This window comes from Ostrea edulis, chromosome 9 (genome assembly GCF_947568905.1).
Source record: "Ostrea edulis chromosome 9, xbOstEdul1.1, whole genome shotgun sequence".
NCBI classification, from domain to species: domain Eukaryota; kingdom Metazoa; phylum Mollusca; class Bivalvia; order Ostreida; family Ostreidae; genus Ostrea; species Ostrea edulis.
In genome coordinates, this window is record NC_079172.1 from 40,232,866 (window position 1) to 40,251,663 (window position 18,798).

Below are 18,798 nucleotides of genomic sequence, written 5' to 3' on the forward strand. Positions count from 1 at the left end.
GCAATATTTTATTCACAAAGTGAATGAAATTGGGCAGTAGGCACAACCTATTTTAACATCCCCCCTCTACATCAAAATCAAAGTGGAAGTGGAAACGCAAATATAAGTAGATATATAGATATACATACACACATACATTCGTCTAATCTTGATTTCACCATCGCTCATCGCTCTCTCGCATAAAATCATAGTATACATGTACTTTTAAAGTTAATGTAATTTGGCAACAAATGTATCGACGATCTTTGTAATGGGAAAAAGAGCTTCTTGTGTATTAACCTACATGTATGCACATGTAAATAAAGGACTCAAAATCGATAATGATAAGACCGAAAAAATAGCCAATATTTTGTGATGTAATGAATGATGATCTACGATATAAAAATCAACTGATGAAATAGCATTACCGTTGTTTCATTTTTTTTTTTATATTTACACAATTTTAATCACTATTTAACTAGATTTAATCCAGTGGAAAAGCATGTAAACTATACCAAAACAACACTAAAAGGTGTCACAGGAATCGTTGTACTTTGATTGTATAACACTCACAAGCGGCAGAGTACTCAGGGAACGGCAGACTTACCCGGATCATCCACACACATTCCGTGTCCACACTGTAAGCGCTGGGATAGTTCGGGGATTTGATAGTTTGTTGCTGACCAGCGGCCAAGTCAATAATTCCTCCACAACCTAAATGTTGGTACAAAGTTTTCTTAAATCTTACAACATACATAGGGTTTCAGGATGACTTGTGTACAAGTTGAACTCATTAATTTGATTTTTCTAAAAGCTATGAACAAAACAAGGTATCATTCATTAAGACAACCGTTTCAGCTTTTAAACAAAAGCGGTGTATATATCAGAGCACTTCGTAACTGCTCACTATCAAGATCAAAATATCACCATTTTAGTACTAAACGTAACCCAACACTGAAAAGGGTACATTTATCATTTCACCGTATACTATTACCAAATGACGCAATTGATCTCAACACAAGCGAAGTATTGATACATAGTCTGGGACGGAAGCCATCTACCTGTTTCCTGGCACGCCCAGGACGGCACTATTTTTTACCTGTATCCGTGACGACCTCATCACATGTACTTCCGGTTACATCGGCTGGACACATACACTGACAATTGTGAGCAACGAATCCACCATTTTGACATGATGGGGCACTTTGACAGTTTGCTAAAAGCATAAATGCATTTCAGAAAATAAAATAATTTAATACCTGTGAACGTATGCATGAATATCTAGAATTGCTGAATAGAATATTTTCCTAACAGGCCAATTTGATTTCAAAATTCATTGCAAATTAAATTATGTGAAAATCATAGAAATCAATCTAAATGAGTATTGGAGTTAACATGTAAAATACAAGTTTCGTACCTGCGCATTGATAGGCTATATTTATTTCCTGTACGTCACTGTGAGTGAGAGTTTGGGAAGTGTCTATCAGGGCCTCCAGTCGACTATCTTTCAACTTCATTGTGGGATTTCCATTACTTGAAAAAGCCTTGTTAACAAGAGAGCAGAATTAAACGCACAGGATACCGCATCTAATGGAGACCTTTAGTTACACGAAATTTGTTTCATAAGATTTTACTCAATTTCTGAATTGTAATCTTTCCCACTGATATTAGATATGATTCTTCCTTCAAGTTGGACTAAAAAAATTATAGGCCATTAAAATAAGAAATTTTAAACGAATGAAAATGATATATAAATGAACTTGAGATAAAAACAGATCTCTTCTTGATCATTATGGTGTTTTATGTAATGAAAACAAAAGTTGTAGATTTTTAATTGTATTAAATCAAAACTTACGTTCAATGGATATTGCATAAGTGACTCGGCATCATACGGAGTCCTGTCAAACGTGGGGTTATTATTGTTGAAATTTTGTTCCTGGCCTTGTACAATATTTGAATAAAATATGTCAATATAGTCGTCACGATCGGATCTGGACTGTTCATGCGCTTGTCCAATGGCATGCATTAATTCGTGTATGACTATTCTGGTCTGAAATTGATAACATTTCTAGAAATTACTATCCATGCTGAACCGATACATCAAATAACGGTGTTGTATTGTATTTTGATCGGGTTCGAGATGCAGGTTTAGCTTTTCCTAGTTTGGGCGTCGTAATTGTGCATAACTATAAACTTTTACCTCGAACCTTCAAAGTGCAATGGTTATATAGAATTTTCTGTATAAAGTTCGAGTATATTGTTGTTACTCTAGTCCGTCCGTCTGCCACAAGTGTTTTTTCTTCAAAATCTTCTTTTATTTTAAAGTAGCCATATTATCGTTTGGAATATGATACATGTAGCTATAGGTGGTGTCCTGTAGATGTGCAGTAAGGTTTTGGAACTTTGAATTTTACCCTGAGGGCCCAATGGGAGAAAAAAACGACGTTTTTGTACAAAAACTCTGGTCCCTATAACTCCTCTTACATATTTTGCAATTAGAAGGTGATTAGCAGTGTCCTTTAGATGTGAAATGAGTTTTCGGAATTTCACTGGGAAAACGACAAACAAAAACCTGGTGCTCAGTGCATTTTGTTATATGTGCAACAAGAATATATTTGATCTCAACCATATTTTAAACAATAAAAAATGAGTTACGATGACCCCGGGGAACTTGCTTATCAGAATACTCAATGCGTCTTGATATGTGCAACAGGGGTATATATCGTTTAGGGGTCTTCACCTCAAATTTTAAAAATATATTTCAACAATTATAAAAGAGGCCAACAGAATACTCAAAACAAAGAGAATATATGTAGTATCGGGTACATTGAAAGGCAAACACTTGCGCGAGGATATTGCTGTCTTATGACAGGATCTAGTTCTATCTGACGTACCGTGTACTATTGTAGGGGCTTCACTACAACAACTCTGCAATGAACTTACAACTCATATTACACGATTTTAATATCTGTGACAACAGATCAAAATACTGAACAAATACTGCTTACCCCCGCACAAAATGGATCTTGGAGTACGACACGTTGATCGTTCTGGTGCGATATACGACCAATATACGAAGAACAACCTTCATTGTTGTTACTGAAAATAGACCGGAAAAAACCTTCCTAAACCAATTGCATGTAGCTTGCATATCATGTATTTACACCTTTATTATGTTTTACGCTTGTTTTTTTTTTTCACCTTGTTGGTGGTTATTTGTAAGATGATGTTTGTTAGAAAGATCACAAGTATTTCAAATACAATTGTCAAATCTTTCGCTTGTCACAACAATTACCAATTATCATATTAAACGTACTGTAGATAAACTTGTACAAAGTTATGTATAACGCATATCATTGAAGATCATCTCATTTTACGTTTGTACGTTTTCGAAATGAGTGATTGATGAAACATATATCTATATTAATTTGTCAATGGAATAGATGCTTACCCCCGAGTTAAGTAAATGTATGTTTGGTGCGACAAGCCAGCAGCTTCGGGACTTGATCTGGGAACAAACTTAACACAGGTGAGAGTGTGGAAAATTTGAAAAGCCTCCTCAATTGCGTTGGTCATTTGAGCGCTGACTGTTCATACAATCGTAAGGCAAAATATACTAAAAATCTTAAACAATTTATGCATCATAATTGATTTCGTTTAAATCAGCATTTGTATCTTTATTATGAAAGTTGAAGATAACAGACAGTGATCAATCAATCGGACAATATTTAACGCAGCTGAAACTTCGCTTAGCGTGGTGGTCATTCAGATTATATAGATATGTATAACTTGCTATGCTTCTAATATATATGCTATGGTATTTTGCTCTTTGTACAAATGATTAAGAATGAATATAAGGAGCAAACACACTTACAACCGCTCTCTATCTCATAAGGAACTATGTTGTTTTCCCATAATACTGCATTCTGATGAAAGTTTCTCTTTTTCTGAAATTAGTAAAACAAAGGTATTTGACATAGGGAATTTGTAATTAAAGAGACAGATTTGCGTCCTTTTTAAAATCAATTTTGATGTTAAACATTAAAAAGGTGACTCATTTAAAATTGATAACGACATTTGGACAATCTTAAGGGAAGGATAAGGGCGATATTTTAGCCTTGTCTATATGTTATTTAAACAAAACGTGAGCCTTGTTTATGTTAACAGACAAAATTATGAACAACAAGGCATCAACATTTTGCATAGACACAAATTTTGAATTTTAAATTGCATATTTTACATAAAGATACTTAATATATGCAAATATTGAAGACACAATAGTGTTGAAATTTCTCTAAAATTCAAATACATTCATTTGCTTTCTCACTCTCTCTCTCTCTCTCTATATATATATATATATACATGTATCACTTACCCTTCTAGATGACCCACTCTGAAATTGAATCAATATGTTTAACGCATGTTCCCACAGATTATAAGTTTATATAATAAAGTTATAAAGTTGACCATTTGAAATCAAACCATTGGCACGAAACTGTCTTGACTAAAACATCGATACTGTAAATATGGAAATGTTTGCGAATTTTCGATGAATTATAAATTTTCGATGAAAAATGGATTTTTTTATGAAAAACTATCATAAGATTAATCCTCACACGATATATTGAACATATTGTACCTATAGATGCATGTCCAATGCGTTGTATTTGCATCACGCAAACAGTTGTTACAGTCTGTATAAGAGTTTTATCTTACATGTGTGTGGGGTTATAACCTCACATGAGGTGTTGACAATGCCAGCGAACATTTGATTTATTTCATGTGGGGTTATAACCTCACATGGGGGGTTGACATTTGAATTATGTTTATAATTTATGTGGGGTTAGGGGTTCAAACTTCACATGAGGGGGTTGACAATAACAGCGAACATTTGAATTCTTTCATCTTGGGTTATAACTTCACATGAGGGGGTTGATAACAACAGCAAACATTTGAATTCGATTTTGTTTCAAATAAGTCGATTGAGACATAATTGCTTTACATTTGAAAATTTCTGTTAGAGTTAAATTGACTTTGGATTTATTAGTATAAATGTACTGGAATGACTATACAACCTACCGGTGGCAAGAAATGATGGTCATGCTCTGCTATTTTCACACTCTTTTTTGCTGCTGGGTTTATTCCAAATGGCTAGAAGTAAATATCACGTAATAGCTTTTCTATACATACTGCCAGAAATAAAATATCACGGTATTTCAATACATTAATTAAAAAAAATTGCACTCTTAACTACCAAAAATCCACAAAACTTTCATGATCACTGATAAAATATTTTTTGCATATAAAATAAAGATCAATGTTTGCTCATCAACAAAGACATATTTTGATATTGATGTGATGATGCATGTAATACACAAGCTTAATAACGATAGCAGTAGTTTACCTTATGAGGCCGTCCATTGTCATCGTAATATATCATTGTTTGTAGCAAGTTTGCAATGGGTGTGTCCTGTGTCTTTCGGTCCTGAGAAGAGATGCCATATTGTGTATGAATGATACCGTGTTTAGCAAGCGAACATTTAAAGGACAATGTTAAGGGGGAATCCTCGGTAGCAAATAACGTTCTCTTGAATTTTCTAAAACATTCTTTTTTTTCCATATACTAGTCTTCCGTTAGTAGGACTGTTGATGGAACAAGTTTGCACAATCAACGACAAACTAACACCACAACTTTATGATAAACGGGATGACGTCGGCTTCTCCATCGTCCATCTCCTATATTTTTGTATATTCCATTATCACCTGCATATAATGTTGATGTCCCTCAACTGATTTCATTCGCAAAAGCGTGTCCTACGTATGATAAATGTTTTAATCGAGGCAAACTACTGACAAGTTACATGATGTTACAGGGATTCAACAATCGCATTTGAAGTTAGCATTTCGCAAATTGTATGGTCGTTATAATGATCTTATTTACAAATATACGTATCATATGCAGTAATTTAGTTTAATTTTTATTGAAGTATTTGTAAATTGGTAATGTATACCTGCCCTTTTGTGCTTTTAATTTTTATAATGTTTTAACCACGTGATGAACTGGTAGTGCTTGACAACCTCACGAGGTTTGATAATGAAATTGACTTGCGCACTGTTAGGTGTAAAAAGATTTTGATGACCTTTGTAATTAAGGGGACATGGTCAATGATTTTATAAATGGCAGATGTTCTGAAGATTATTTTATAATTTAAAAATATAGAATTATTTGTTAATTTAACGTGCAAAATGAGTATGGAACACTCATTTCTGCACACATAATCTCATTTTAAAACAGTGTACATTAAATGAGGAAGGCAAATTTACATGTAGCTTACCCACGAGTTTATCAAATTTGGCCTCCATTCATTTTGCTGTTTGTACATTTCCCATGGATACCAGTAGAATCCGGTGGGTAATTGGAATGCTGTAGTCGCTAAAATATATAATTACCATATGTTAATTATATGACATCTTAAGATGCTTTGGATAATGAGTATTTTGACAGCAAATTGTTTAAATATCCTTCGTAGCACTGGAATCAGTTTGTTTTGGTGGTTATTAGTACAATAACAAACAAGCAGCTAAAAAGGTTCAGTATACATTGTAAAACGCCCTCGTGAAAACCTATTCTGATTTACATCGCAGTATTCTTCAGTTCGATTACTATGAAAAACAAATTGACGGAATTAAACGTGTACAATTTAAGATGCCTTTGTGAGGCATATTTCTCGGTGTCAAATAAAGAACACTGTGGTGAAAATTCAATACAACCTCAAAATAATATTCAAATTAAAGTGAAAAAAACATAGATAACACGGTATCCAATGATGTATCAATTTTTTGCAGATTTTCTTCTGTTTCATTGTATAATACATTTCATTGCTTGGTTCTCTACCCAACCATTGTACAAGATGACCAGATGATCGCGATCAGACATTTGCTTATAATTTAATTTACTGTGTCAGATTTAATGGTCGAAAATGTAGTATGGATTGGCAAGTTTTGGTGAAAGGTGAAGATAACGAACAGGGATTAATCTCATAACTCTTACAAATACCCTTTTAAACTTTTATGAAATAAAAAGAGACAAATGAATGTAGTTTATAGTATTTCTTTCATGGAATAAAAAAAGTTACAAATTCTTGTATTTTCTAGTTTTCCTTTTATGAAATAATGTATGGTAAATTGTTGTATTTTCTAATATTTAGATTAACAACTTGCTTTTGTGGTGCTGAGAGTAAACAGTTTCTCTTACTGTCTGTCTTAGCCAACTCAATGTGGATCTTTACATTACATATGTAGCTTAGATATATTTTCTACTATGAAGATTTGTGGTTCCATTTTCAATTATTATGTTTTTGAATTTGAATGAAAAATTACATCCTCCGTTTCTGCCAAGAACCAAGATAGCTGCTTTTGTAGTTCGATGCTTCGTCGGTAGTACTTAAGAGGTTCTTTGCGCGGCGTAGATTCTCAGTGTTTATTCAAATTTTATAAAGTAAGATTTGTACCTTCTCTTTTTGCAGTAAATCATAAGAAATGAAGTTAAATCTAAGCAATTTTCTTCGCTATAACATAACTCAGGGCAGGTTACACGTTTTTATAATTTGCTGAGGGGTTCGCAAAGCTTAAACTGCCCCGATTTCTGTTATATCGCACAACATAGGCACAGATAGCTTTATTTTTAAAATAGAAATTACAAAATGAATAGTACTCACATCTCTTGGTGATATTTCCGTGAGGGTAACCTATGCCACTACTGAAGAGGACGGCTAACAGACACACGGACGAAGCAATCATCTTCACGAACTTCTCCAGCTGCTACAGATGATATCCTCCTCATTGTTTTTGGAAGCTTTTATACTGTTAGAACAGGAAACAAATATCACATTAAAAATAATCATCTGATTGGCAATCAAGATATGGTTATCAAAAGAGGAATGGGTGATTACAGGAACGAGCCCAAAATGCAGTTCGTAAACAGTGCAGTGTTGTTTTTATTTCCTTTTTTGGGAAAAGTACATGGATTAGATACATAAAACGAATTTTATTTAATGATGATTTAAAGTACATCTGATTTAATACTTTTTGTGCAAGACTGCACTATTGATCTTCACTTTTTTGACTTGGGGTGCCCAATTTTCTATTTAGTGTTTACTTAGTGTCTCTCTATATACAAAGATTTTTATCATTTTGTGTACAGATTGCAGACGTTTTGTGTAGACAATTAAGGCGCTGTTTGATAAATGTTCTATAGAAGATTTGAATTTCGTAGACAACTGAGGAACTTTCTCTTTTATGAATTTTCCATCAGTTCGAATACTTTTTAAATTTTATTTTCATATATGATGCAATTTTATTTTCCAATTTGAAAGACAATTAAGATATTAATTACAGCTGCTGTTTGCGTTTTACTACATTGTATTATTCACGACTAATTTTATCATTCCAAGAAGGTTATTTAGATTCTCAAGTACATATACGCCGTACAGTCGTCTTCCATTGTGAAAACAAGCCGTGTTTGATACCGAAAAACATGGGATTGACAATTTGTTTATCATATTTTACATCACATCTTCGTATTAGCACGGGAGAGTAATCAGGTTTTGTTAAAAGTGCGCCTTTAATCTCCCATCTGTTGGTGCTATCTCCGTGAGAGGAACCTGATTCCGTTATACTTAACGTGTGTGTCTAGATTTAGTATCCATTGCAATGTTCCTGTTCTATGTACTGATTATCATATTTGAATTGGAAAATAGAATACACCAAATACGTGATATAAAAGTTATCATGAAGCAACGTAAGACTCATTCGACTAGACCTTATGTCTGAGTTTGAATACCCATTTTTGATTGTGCGCAGCTAATGCACATTGAAGACCTTGTGAGGAAAATAGCATTAGCATTGAAAATCACAGCTATTTTTGGGTATTACTTTTAAAACGGAAGCTTTGGCATATTAAAAAAAGGTCAATACCTTCTCCTATAGCTGTTGACGTCTCTATATGGGTTAATGAAAAGATGAAGAGAAGAAACAGTGGTCATTCTCATAATCACTTCAAAATATGCAAAATCAGAGTGGGGCAAACATGAACCCTTGAAAAAGCCAGAGGTGGGATTATAAACGTAGAAAGACTTGTCCAGTGATACTCGCTGTACGTCCTATATTTTGATCCTGTAAATGTAGTAATATGTAATCAAAATCAGTATAAAGGGATGGTGAAAGGCGAAGATAACGAACAGGGATCAATCTCATAACTGCAAAAACGATCATAATAACGACTATGGAATTTGCGAAATACTGACTGTTGAAATCATTATAACTTATTTGTCAGTAGCCTGCCTTGGTTTAAAAATCAATCATACACAGAACATACTCTTCTCAATCGAATGAAGACGTCCCATACAAAAATAAAGTAAAACAGATGCATAAAATGGCCTTCCGTGTTTTATATGGAAAATATTTAATGAAAATATCCGAGAACAAAACGACGTTTAAACCGATACCCAGTAGGCTTCCATATATTTTCATCGAGGCATGTGTTTAACATCACGAGACTATCACGTGACATTATATATTTAGAACCAATAAAAATTATTGTGATAATTACAAAAGTGTAACGATATCGGTTACATGCAGGTCGACCCTTTTAATATTGAAAAACAGAGCCCCCTTTGCATTAACTGAAAAGTTTTGGGAGCAAGTTCTCCGATAGAAAGAAGGAAGTTTAAAATACATGTAATGCAGCATATTTCTTAATTTTCGAGAGTATGCAAGAGATTATCAGATGCGGTAAGGGGTTTCTTTTTGTGTCAGAAGTTGCTCTCAACACTTTTCTGATATATCAATTTAATAAGAATATAAATATATAAACATCAAGCACCACCATACACTGTACATCGTTGCAGTTTTACATTTACTGCAGCTGGTCGCAATGATTATGTAAATTAAACGCAGTGCTAATCCGAATCAGTAGAATTTGTAAGGGCGATTTCAAGGTAACAATATAAAATGAACATCACCTTCGTGCAAACTAGATTTGATAAATGCAGAGTGATTTGATATGAAAAAGAAATAATATATGATTATATGATAAGCATTTGGCAAGAAAAATGTTCATGTATACTGCTTATCACTTGATAACGGTAGTAAATAACGACATACTATTATGACACTTTACACGCGATACAACTGTAAGAACTTGTACGTCGTGACGTACGTTTTTATTGTGACGTCATATGGTAGAAGTTATGAGATTGATCACTGTTCGTTATCTTCACCTTGCATGGTGCGAAGTGCACTGAGGTACATTTATATACAGCACTGTAATTGTTCCCGGGAAGCCTTGACTGAACTGAATTGTGTATCACAAACATCATAAGCAAGTGATCATGAAAACTCCTACACATATGTAAGTAGTTGATGTTGGACACACGGAAGTTAATTTTAATTATTCTCTAATTTGTAATTATTCTCCAGTTTGTAATTATTTTCCAATTTATAATTATTTCTAATTTGTAATTATTCCCCAATTTGTAATTATTATCTAATTTGTAATTATTCTCTAATTTGTAATCACTCTCTAATTTGTAATTATTCTGAAATGTGTTATTATTCTCCAATTTGTAATTATTCTCTAATTTATAATTATTCTCCAGTTTGTAATTATTTTCCAATTTATAATTATTTCTAATTATTCCCCAATTTGTAATTATTATCTAATTTGTAATTATTCTTTAATTTGTAATCACTCTCTAATTTGTAATTATTCTGAAATGTGTTATTATTCTCCAATTTGTAATTATTGTCAAATTTGTAATTATTCTCCGATTTGTAATAATCTAATTTGTAATCATTCTCCAATTTGCAATTATTCTCTTATCTGTAATTATTCTCCAACTTGCAATCATTCTCCAATTTGTAATCGTTCTCGGATTTGTAGTTATTCTCCAATTTGTAGTTATTCTCTAATTTGTAGTTATTGCCTAATTTGTAATCGTTCTCCAATTTGTAATTATTCTGTTATTTGTAATTATTCTCTAATTTGCAATTATTCTCCATTTTGTAATTATTGTCTAATTTGTAATCATTATTTAATTTGTTAGTTATTCTCTTATTTGTAATTATTCTCCAATATGTAATTATTCCTCAATTTATCATTATTCTAAAATTTGTAATTATTCTACAGTTTGTAATTATTCTCCAATTTGTACTTATTCTCCAAATAGTAATTATTCTCTAATTTGTAATCATTCTCCAATTTGTAATTATTCTCCAATTTGTAATCATTCTCCAATTTGTAATTAATCTCTAATTTGTAATTATTCTCCAATTTGTAATTATTCTCTAATCTGTAATTTTTCTGTGATTTGTAATTAATCTCAAATTAATCCCAAATTTTTAATTGTTCTCAAATAGGATGTAAAACACTCAAATAGGATGTTAAACAACCAACGAAAGTATGTATTGACATAGGGAAAAAACTAGGAAGCTCAAGTCCTGGCACTTTTTGTTCATATTGTTTACTATTACAAGATATCATAGATGACTTGTCAATTTAAGAAACCTTAACGTTCATATTTCCTTAAGGATATTTGGATTTAATGTTTAGTCATCAGCTCAATAAAAATTTGATATTTGAAGTGTCTTGGGTCAAGTGTTCCTGTGCCTTGTCCTAATCTGGGTGTTCATATGTTAAATGTTTTAGACTGAGTAGTGTTCGTATGTCAGATGTTTTAGTCTGAATGTTACAGTGTTAAATATTCCTAAGCTGATTGTTCCTATGTAAAATGGGTTAGATTGTAAAATGGTTTAGATTGAATGTTCCTATGTTAAATGTTGAAGCTGAGTGGTCTACATCAAATAGGTTGATTATTCCCGTGAACAAGCGAAGATAACGAACCGTGACCAACCTCTTTAATCCTATAACGAACAAAAAAATAAGAGGAAGGCAAACATAAACCACTGGAAATACCAGATGTGGATTTAGTTGCTTAAGAGGGGTAAGCATCCCCTGTTTAACGATCGCACTCGCTGTGAGCCCAATGTCTTGATCAAGTAAACGGAGTAATCCATTGTTAAAAGAAAAATGTCCTAACAATTGGTATGAAACAAATCGGACAATATTCGACCCAGTTATGACTTGTATTTGCAAATTAAATTATTATAATGACCATAAAATTTGCAAACTGCGAACTTTAAATGAGATTGTTGAAACCCTATGTAACATCAAACTACTTATGTTAAATGTCCTGGACTAAGTGTTCAAATGTCATATGGGCTACGAATTCCTATGTCCAATGCCGCGAAGTCAAATGGACCAGATGTCAGAATGTTCCGATGTCAAATGTTCTTAGACTGATATTCCCGTAGGGATCCGGGTTAGAATAGGTCCTAAGTACATGTACCCCTTGCTTGTCGTAAGAGGCGACTAACTGGGGTAGTCTTTCGGTTGAGACCGCAAAAACAAGACCCCGTGTCACAGCATATGTGGCACGATAAAGATATATCCCTGATCAAATGCCATAATCGCTGATTATAGGCCTAAATATTTCAGCCATTCACCGGCTATGATAACGTCTCCGTATGAGTGAAAAATTCTCGAGCGGAACAGTAAAGAAGATACAATCAATCAATGAATCATAGACTGATGATATCATGAAAGGTGACGATAACGAACAGTGATTAATCTCACAACTTCTACAAGCAATACAAAATAAAGGGCTGGGCAAACACGTACCCCTGGATATACCAGAGATGGGATCGGGTGCCTAGGAGAAGCAAGCATTCCCTGTCGACCGGTCAAACCCACTGTGAGCCCTACATCATGTTAAATGTCCTAGACTGGGTGTTCATATAAATGTTCATGGACATCGTTTTCCTACTTTACATGTTCGTAGCTTAGTGTTCCTATTTTACACGTTCCTATGTCAAATTCTCCTGGATTGAAAACTCCAAAGTTAAATGCTCCTGAATTGAGAGTTCTTTTGTCAAATATTCCTGTGTTAAATGTTCCTGGATTGAGAGCTACTATCTTTAAAGTTCCTGGATTGAGAGCTCCCATGTTAAATATTTCTGGATTGAGAGATCGAATGTAAATGTTCCTGGATTGCGAGCTCCTATGCTACATGTTTCTGGATTGAGAGCTGTTACCGGATTGAGAGCTATTAGGTTAAATGTTCCTAGAGTAAGATCTCTTATGTTAAATGTTTCTGGATTGAGAGCTCCTATATTAAATGTTCATGGATTGAGAGCTCCTATGTAAAATTTTCCTGGATTGAGATCTCCTATGTTACATGTTTTTGGATTGAGAGCGGTTTCCGGATTGAGACCAATTATGTTAAATGTTCCTAGATTAAGAGCTCTTATGTTAAATGTTCATGGATTGAAAGCTCCTATGTGAAATGTTCCTGGATTGGGAGCTCCTGTGTAATATGTTCACAGATTGAAACATCCTATGTTAAATTAAGAAATAAGATATCATTTTTGAATGTTGTTGGGATATGACATGAATTTGGTCACGTGATCAAATCGTATAACGCCCGAAGGGCGTTATAGTAGATTTGATCACGTACCAACTTCATGTCATATCCCAATAACATTCAAAAATGATATTTTATTTCTTATATTTATATTTTCTATTTTGACTTGTGTTCTTACCGAGCTTCCATGATTATGTAGCAGATGACCAAAATAACGATCGTAGAACACAAAATATAGTTCGTTAGAGTTTTATCGAACAAAAAATTAGGAACAATATAAAAGAGAATATAAGATAGAGATATTTAATTGAAAATGTTAAAAAAAAAAGACGAAACATGTGTAAAATAAAGGTAATTTAGAGCGTAAAGTTAACTGAAATGACGACAAGAAGAGTAAACTACATCCGTGATGTGATTTGGTCGCGATCAGCGATGGAGAAACTGGTGTCGGTCTAGCTTACTAAGTTGAAAACGCTTGTTGATCACAGATTTCGACAGAAATTCAAAGGATCTGAAAGAATTGATGGTGGATATGATGGGTCAAGTTAAAGTTAAGATCTTAGCAGGGTTTTTGGAAAGAAACAACGGTATGTTCATCGTTAGGACTCACGGTAAACGTAGCCATGCAGGAGACGATTCAAGACAGTAGGACAGATTTAGACAAAGTGCAGGTAAGTTGCGTCTTTTATTTACCTTCAGTGTGTGTAAAAGAAAATAAAAACGAACTGACGGAGTTTTTGTTCACTTGAGAAATTTCTGTTGTAGGATTTTAAAGAAGACTCGCACCGGTACCCTGACATGAACATCTAAATTTTCGAGCCTCGAAACCAGCCTTGCTTATGATCATGCCGAGTCATAACCGTGATGGAAGTTGTCAGGAAACAACAGGTTAACTTATCATCATAAAGTAAATAGGCTTATAACTCTGTCTACATGTCTTCGCTTCCAATATCATAGAACTTTATAAAATCGCCATGGAGAAATTGAAGACGGTATTTAAAACTGTATAAAATGAAACAACAGAATGATATGTTTAATGCTTCTCTTTTATAAATTGATGAAATTCGTGTTTGTTTACAAAATAAAATCTGAATAAATATCCTGCTGCGTTTGTTTCTGTTATGATATCATTGCAGTGGCGGATCCAGGTTTTACGAAGGGGGCTGGGGGTGAAAGTCAAGTACTAGCCAAAATACTCAGCCATTTTGGGTGCCAATCTGGAATTTTACGCGCACGATTTCTGTTATCTAAATTTGTGGCGAGAGTGGGGGGGGGGGGGGGGGGGGGGTGGTTCTAAATCCCCCACTACATTGCATAAGCAAGAACCCAGGTGAAAATACAGGAACTGACTTTTGAAGCGGTGATTGTATTCATACGCAAGAACAAACTGATCACGTGACCAAATTCATGTCATACGAAATTGAACATTGATTTCATTAGTACTATCATATAAGGAAGTGCATTGGCAAATGTAAATATTGTTCCTTGATTGAGTATTCGTATGTTAAATGTTCTTAGATTGAGAGTTACTGTGTCAAAGATTCGTAGAATGGGCGTATCCATGTCAAACTTTCTTAGCTTGAATGTACCTATATTAAATATTAAATGTCCCTAAGCTGAGTCCACCTTTATTAAATGTCCCTAAGCTGAATGCACCTATATCAAATGCCCATAAGCTGAATGCACCTACATTAAATGACCCTAAGTTGAGTACAACTATACTAAATGTCCTTAAGGTGAGTGTACCTATATTAAATGTCCCTAAGCTGAGTGCACCTATATTAAATGTATCTAAGCTGAGTGCACCTATATTAAATGTATCTAAGCTGAATGCACCTATACTAAATGTTCTTAAGCTGAGTGCACCTATATTAAATGTCTATAAGCTGAATGCACCTATACTAAATGTTCTTAAGCTGAGTGCATCTATATTAGATGTCCCTAAGTGGAGTGCACCTATATTAAATGTCCCTAAGCTGAATGCACCTATATTAAATGCTCCTAAGCTGAGTGTATTATGTTAAATGTACCTAATCTGCGTGTACCTATATTAAATGTTCCTAAGCTGAGTGTATCTGTGTCAAACTGAAAATTCCTACGTCAAATCTACTCAATTCAGATATTTGTGACATTGATTTTCTGTCTGTTTGCAATCTAGGACCAGACTACCAGTCTGTCAATCAGTATTCTGTTTACTCTGCATAGGTGAAGGCATTTCTGTTCTGGTTAACAACTCTTTGTATTAGATTTTGAGTTTCACCTTGTGGGGTCGACCGAACTCGTCAAAAACAATCATCGTTTGCAGCAGTTCAGCGATAGGAGAGTCCTGATTTTTCCTGTCCTATTGAAATAAATAGTAAATATCATCGTAACAGATTTTGTAACAGTTTACTTCCTGTCCTATTGAAATAAATAGTAAATATCATCGCAACATACTATGTAACAGTTTATTTCCTGTCCTTTTGAAATAAATAGTAAATATCATCGCAACATACTCTGTAACAGTTGATTTCCTGTCCTATTGAAATAAATAGTAAATAGCATCGCAACATACTCTGTAACAGTTTATTTCCTGTTATCAACATTCATGAAAAGCGCTGACTTCGTTAGGATCCGAAGTCTGAATAATACTGATGTGATACATTAATGTTAAAAAATATAACTGGTAAATATCATTATAAAGAATTAGTGTGTGGAAACCGTTGCACCGTAAGAAATGTACATGTAAGTGTTAGAAACGTGATATATATTTTGTAATTTATGGGGGAACATACCTCAATTTGAATGATAAATAACTTTTGAAAAACTAAAAAGAAATGTACATTGCGACATTAGAAAGACTTCATTTAAGAATATCAGTAAAAACCAAATTTAAATTTCTTGACGCGACGACAAATCTGCATGATCTGGGTTAAAGTAGTGAATAAAGAAATCGTGATCAAAAGGCATTGCTATTTGGAGAGGGGTACATTGCAGTCTTTATGTTCAGCACAATTGTGTTTCTGCATGAAGGCAATGTAATTATTGTTATTTATAAATCCGTTTAAATCAATGAATATAGAATGCCATACTGGTCGAGCACGAGAAAAATGAAACAACCAGTCACTAGAGATATCTAAGATGTAAGACAAATGAAGCAACCAATCACTAGAGATATCAAAGATGTAAGAGAAATGAAACAACCAATCTCTAGCGATATATAAGATGTAAGAGAAATGAAACATCCCGTCACTAGAGATATCTAAGATATAAAAGAAATGAAACAACCAATCGCTAGAGATATCTAAGATGTAAGAGAAATGAAACAGCCCGTCACTTGAGATATCTAAGATGTAAGAGAAATGAAACAACCAATCACTAGAGATATCTAAGATGTAAGAGAAATGAAACAACCAATCTCTAGCTATATATAAGATGTAAGAGAAATGAAACATCCCGTCACTAGAGATATCTAAGATATAAAAGAAATGAAACAACCAATCGCTAGAGATATCGAAGATGTAAGAGAAATGAAACAACCAATCACTAGAGATATATAAAATGTAAGAGAAATGAAACAACCAATCACTAGAGATATATAAAATGTAAGAGAAATGAAACAACCAATCACTAGAGATGCTTTAGATTGGAGAAAGATAATTACCCATGAGTCGATTAGTCCAGATTTCCATTGTCCTGGTTGTTGAAGTTGCTGCCAACGGTTCCAGAAAAATTAGTTTGGTAACTGAAAAGCCCTCCGTGAAACTCCTACAAATAAGAAGCACGCACATTAATATAGGAAAATGTTAACTTACCGAACAAAATTTTCACTGTCGTAATTATGTCTGATTTCTGTCTGATTTTCAGTGACTTTAGACAATAAAGTCCGTTATTATTATACTATTATGCAGTATATATATTATATATTTATCATTGTAAATGATTTAAATACTCAGTACTTACGGAAGAGGCCTGGTCTTCTTTGTGCCGACGAATACAGTATGCATGCGTAAAACACGCAAACTAAAACCATAAATCTCATCATTGTTGTTTTCTCTAGAATTATGTTTGATAGATACTTTATCAGTACTGTGTGAGGCTGCAGAGAGTATCTCTCTCTTTTATAGTTTTACTCACTTCAAAGTACGCGGAAACCGGAAAACCATATTGACAAAAATTTACGCAAAAACAATACTCACATATTTCTAGGAACCTGAAGATCAAAGGTCCATGGCGCTTTTGAAGTCTTAGAGTACAAATTTACATGTTTATGCGTTAGAGCATTGTTGTCTCCTTTTTTGTTTACATGTTGGTCATTTGTACCAAGAACGAAACATCCAAACAATATGCATAGATAATCATCAATCAAGAATTGTGTTGTTTATTGCTATGTATCTGTAAGTGTGTCTGTACCAGTAAATAAAGCTATGGACAGTTTGTGTAGAGTGACGTGATCTTCATTTGAAATACGTACCTGTATAATATTGCAATCTTCGGAATGTGGATTTTAGAAAATTATGTACATTTAATTTTCAAAAATTTAATAGAAAGTGCTCTCTAACTTAAAAAATTTCCACTCTTCACTTTAGTAACAAAACGCGTATATATATATATATATATATATATATATATATATATATATATATCCAATAATAAAAGTCAAGAAACACAAAACTCGAATAACATTTCACTGTTAGCGCTTTCGGCTTTAATGCCTCTTCAGACAGTTATAAAATGTATCCAGTTTACATTGGGCTCGGATTTTATAACTGTCTGAAGAGGCATTAAAGCCGAAAGCGCTAACAGTGAAATGTTATTCGAGTTTTGTGTTTCTTGACTTTTATTATTGGATGTATTAACTGTATCAAATACCGAATTCTTTATATACAAACTATATATATACATTATATATATATATATATAAAGTTAAAAAAAAATTCCAGTACTCAAACTTTTATCTATAGCGCTTTCGCCCTACGGGCTCGTCAGTAGATTTTTAAACAATGTAAACAAGTTCCATGATGACGTCATCCTCGTGACATTATGTGGGCAACGTTAAACATAATACAGTCATGATTGTGACGTCAGAACATTATACAATGTTAATATTAGGCACTTTTAAAAATACAGACATATTTAAAATAGTTCAGTCTATAAGTTTTAAGCGCCTCTGAATTCCTGTACATTAAAGGAAACATTCTATGTAAAATGTACATGTTAAATAACATGAAATAAAAATATTAAGTTTAGTTTCGGCTTAAACAGTTTTATGAAATAGTTTTCCTTGGCTCTGCGTAATTGTTCATTTTCCTCATTTACTTTGTAAAATGGAAAAATATAAAAACTGCCTTCCCCGCCT

At 33.4% G+C, this 18,798-nt stretch overlaps 1 protein-coding gene across 1 annotated transcript in view; it reads right to left on the bottom strand.

The window, feature by feature from the left end:
• LOC125658770 (uncharacterized) overlaps positions 1–18,798 on the bottom strand; it is a 46,472-nt gene that overhangs the window by 5,750 nt on the left and 21,924 nt on the right. Inside the window, exons 16-20 of the mRNA XM_056150734.1 lie at positions 6,315–6,412; positions 5,384–5,464; positions 1,835–2,029; positions 1,397–1,523; positions 587–693 (exon numbers count right to left, since the gene is read on the bottom strand). Of these exons, the coding sequence (XP_056006709.1) occupies positions 587–693; positions 1,397–1,523; positions 1,835–2,029; positions 5,384–5,464; positions 6,315–6,412 (608 nt within the window). The remainder of the gene's footprint in view (positions 1–586; positions 694–1,396; positions 1,524–1,834; positions 2,030–5,383; positions 5,465–6,314; positions 6,413–18,798) is intronic.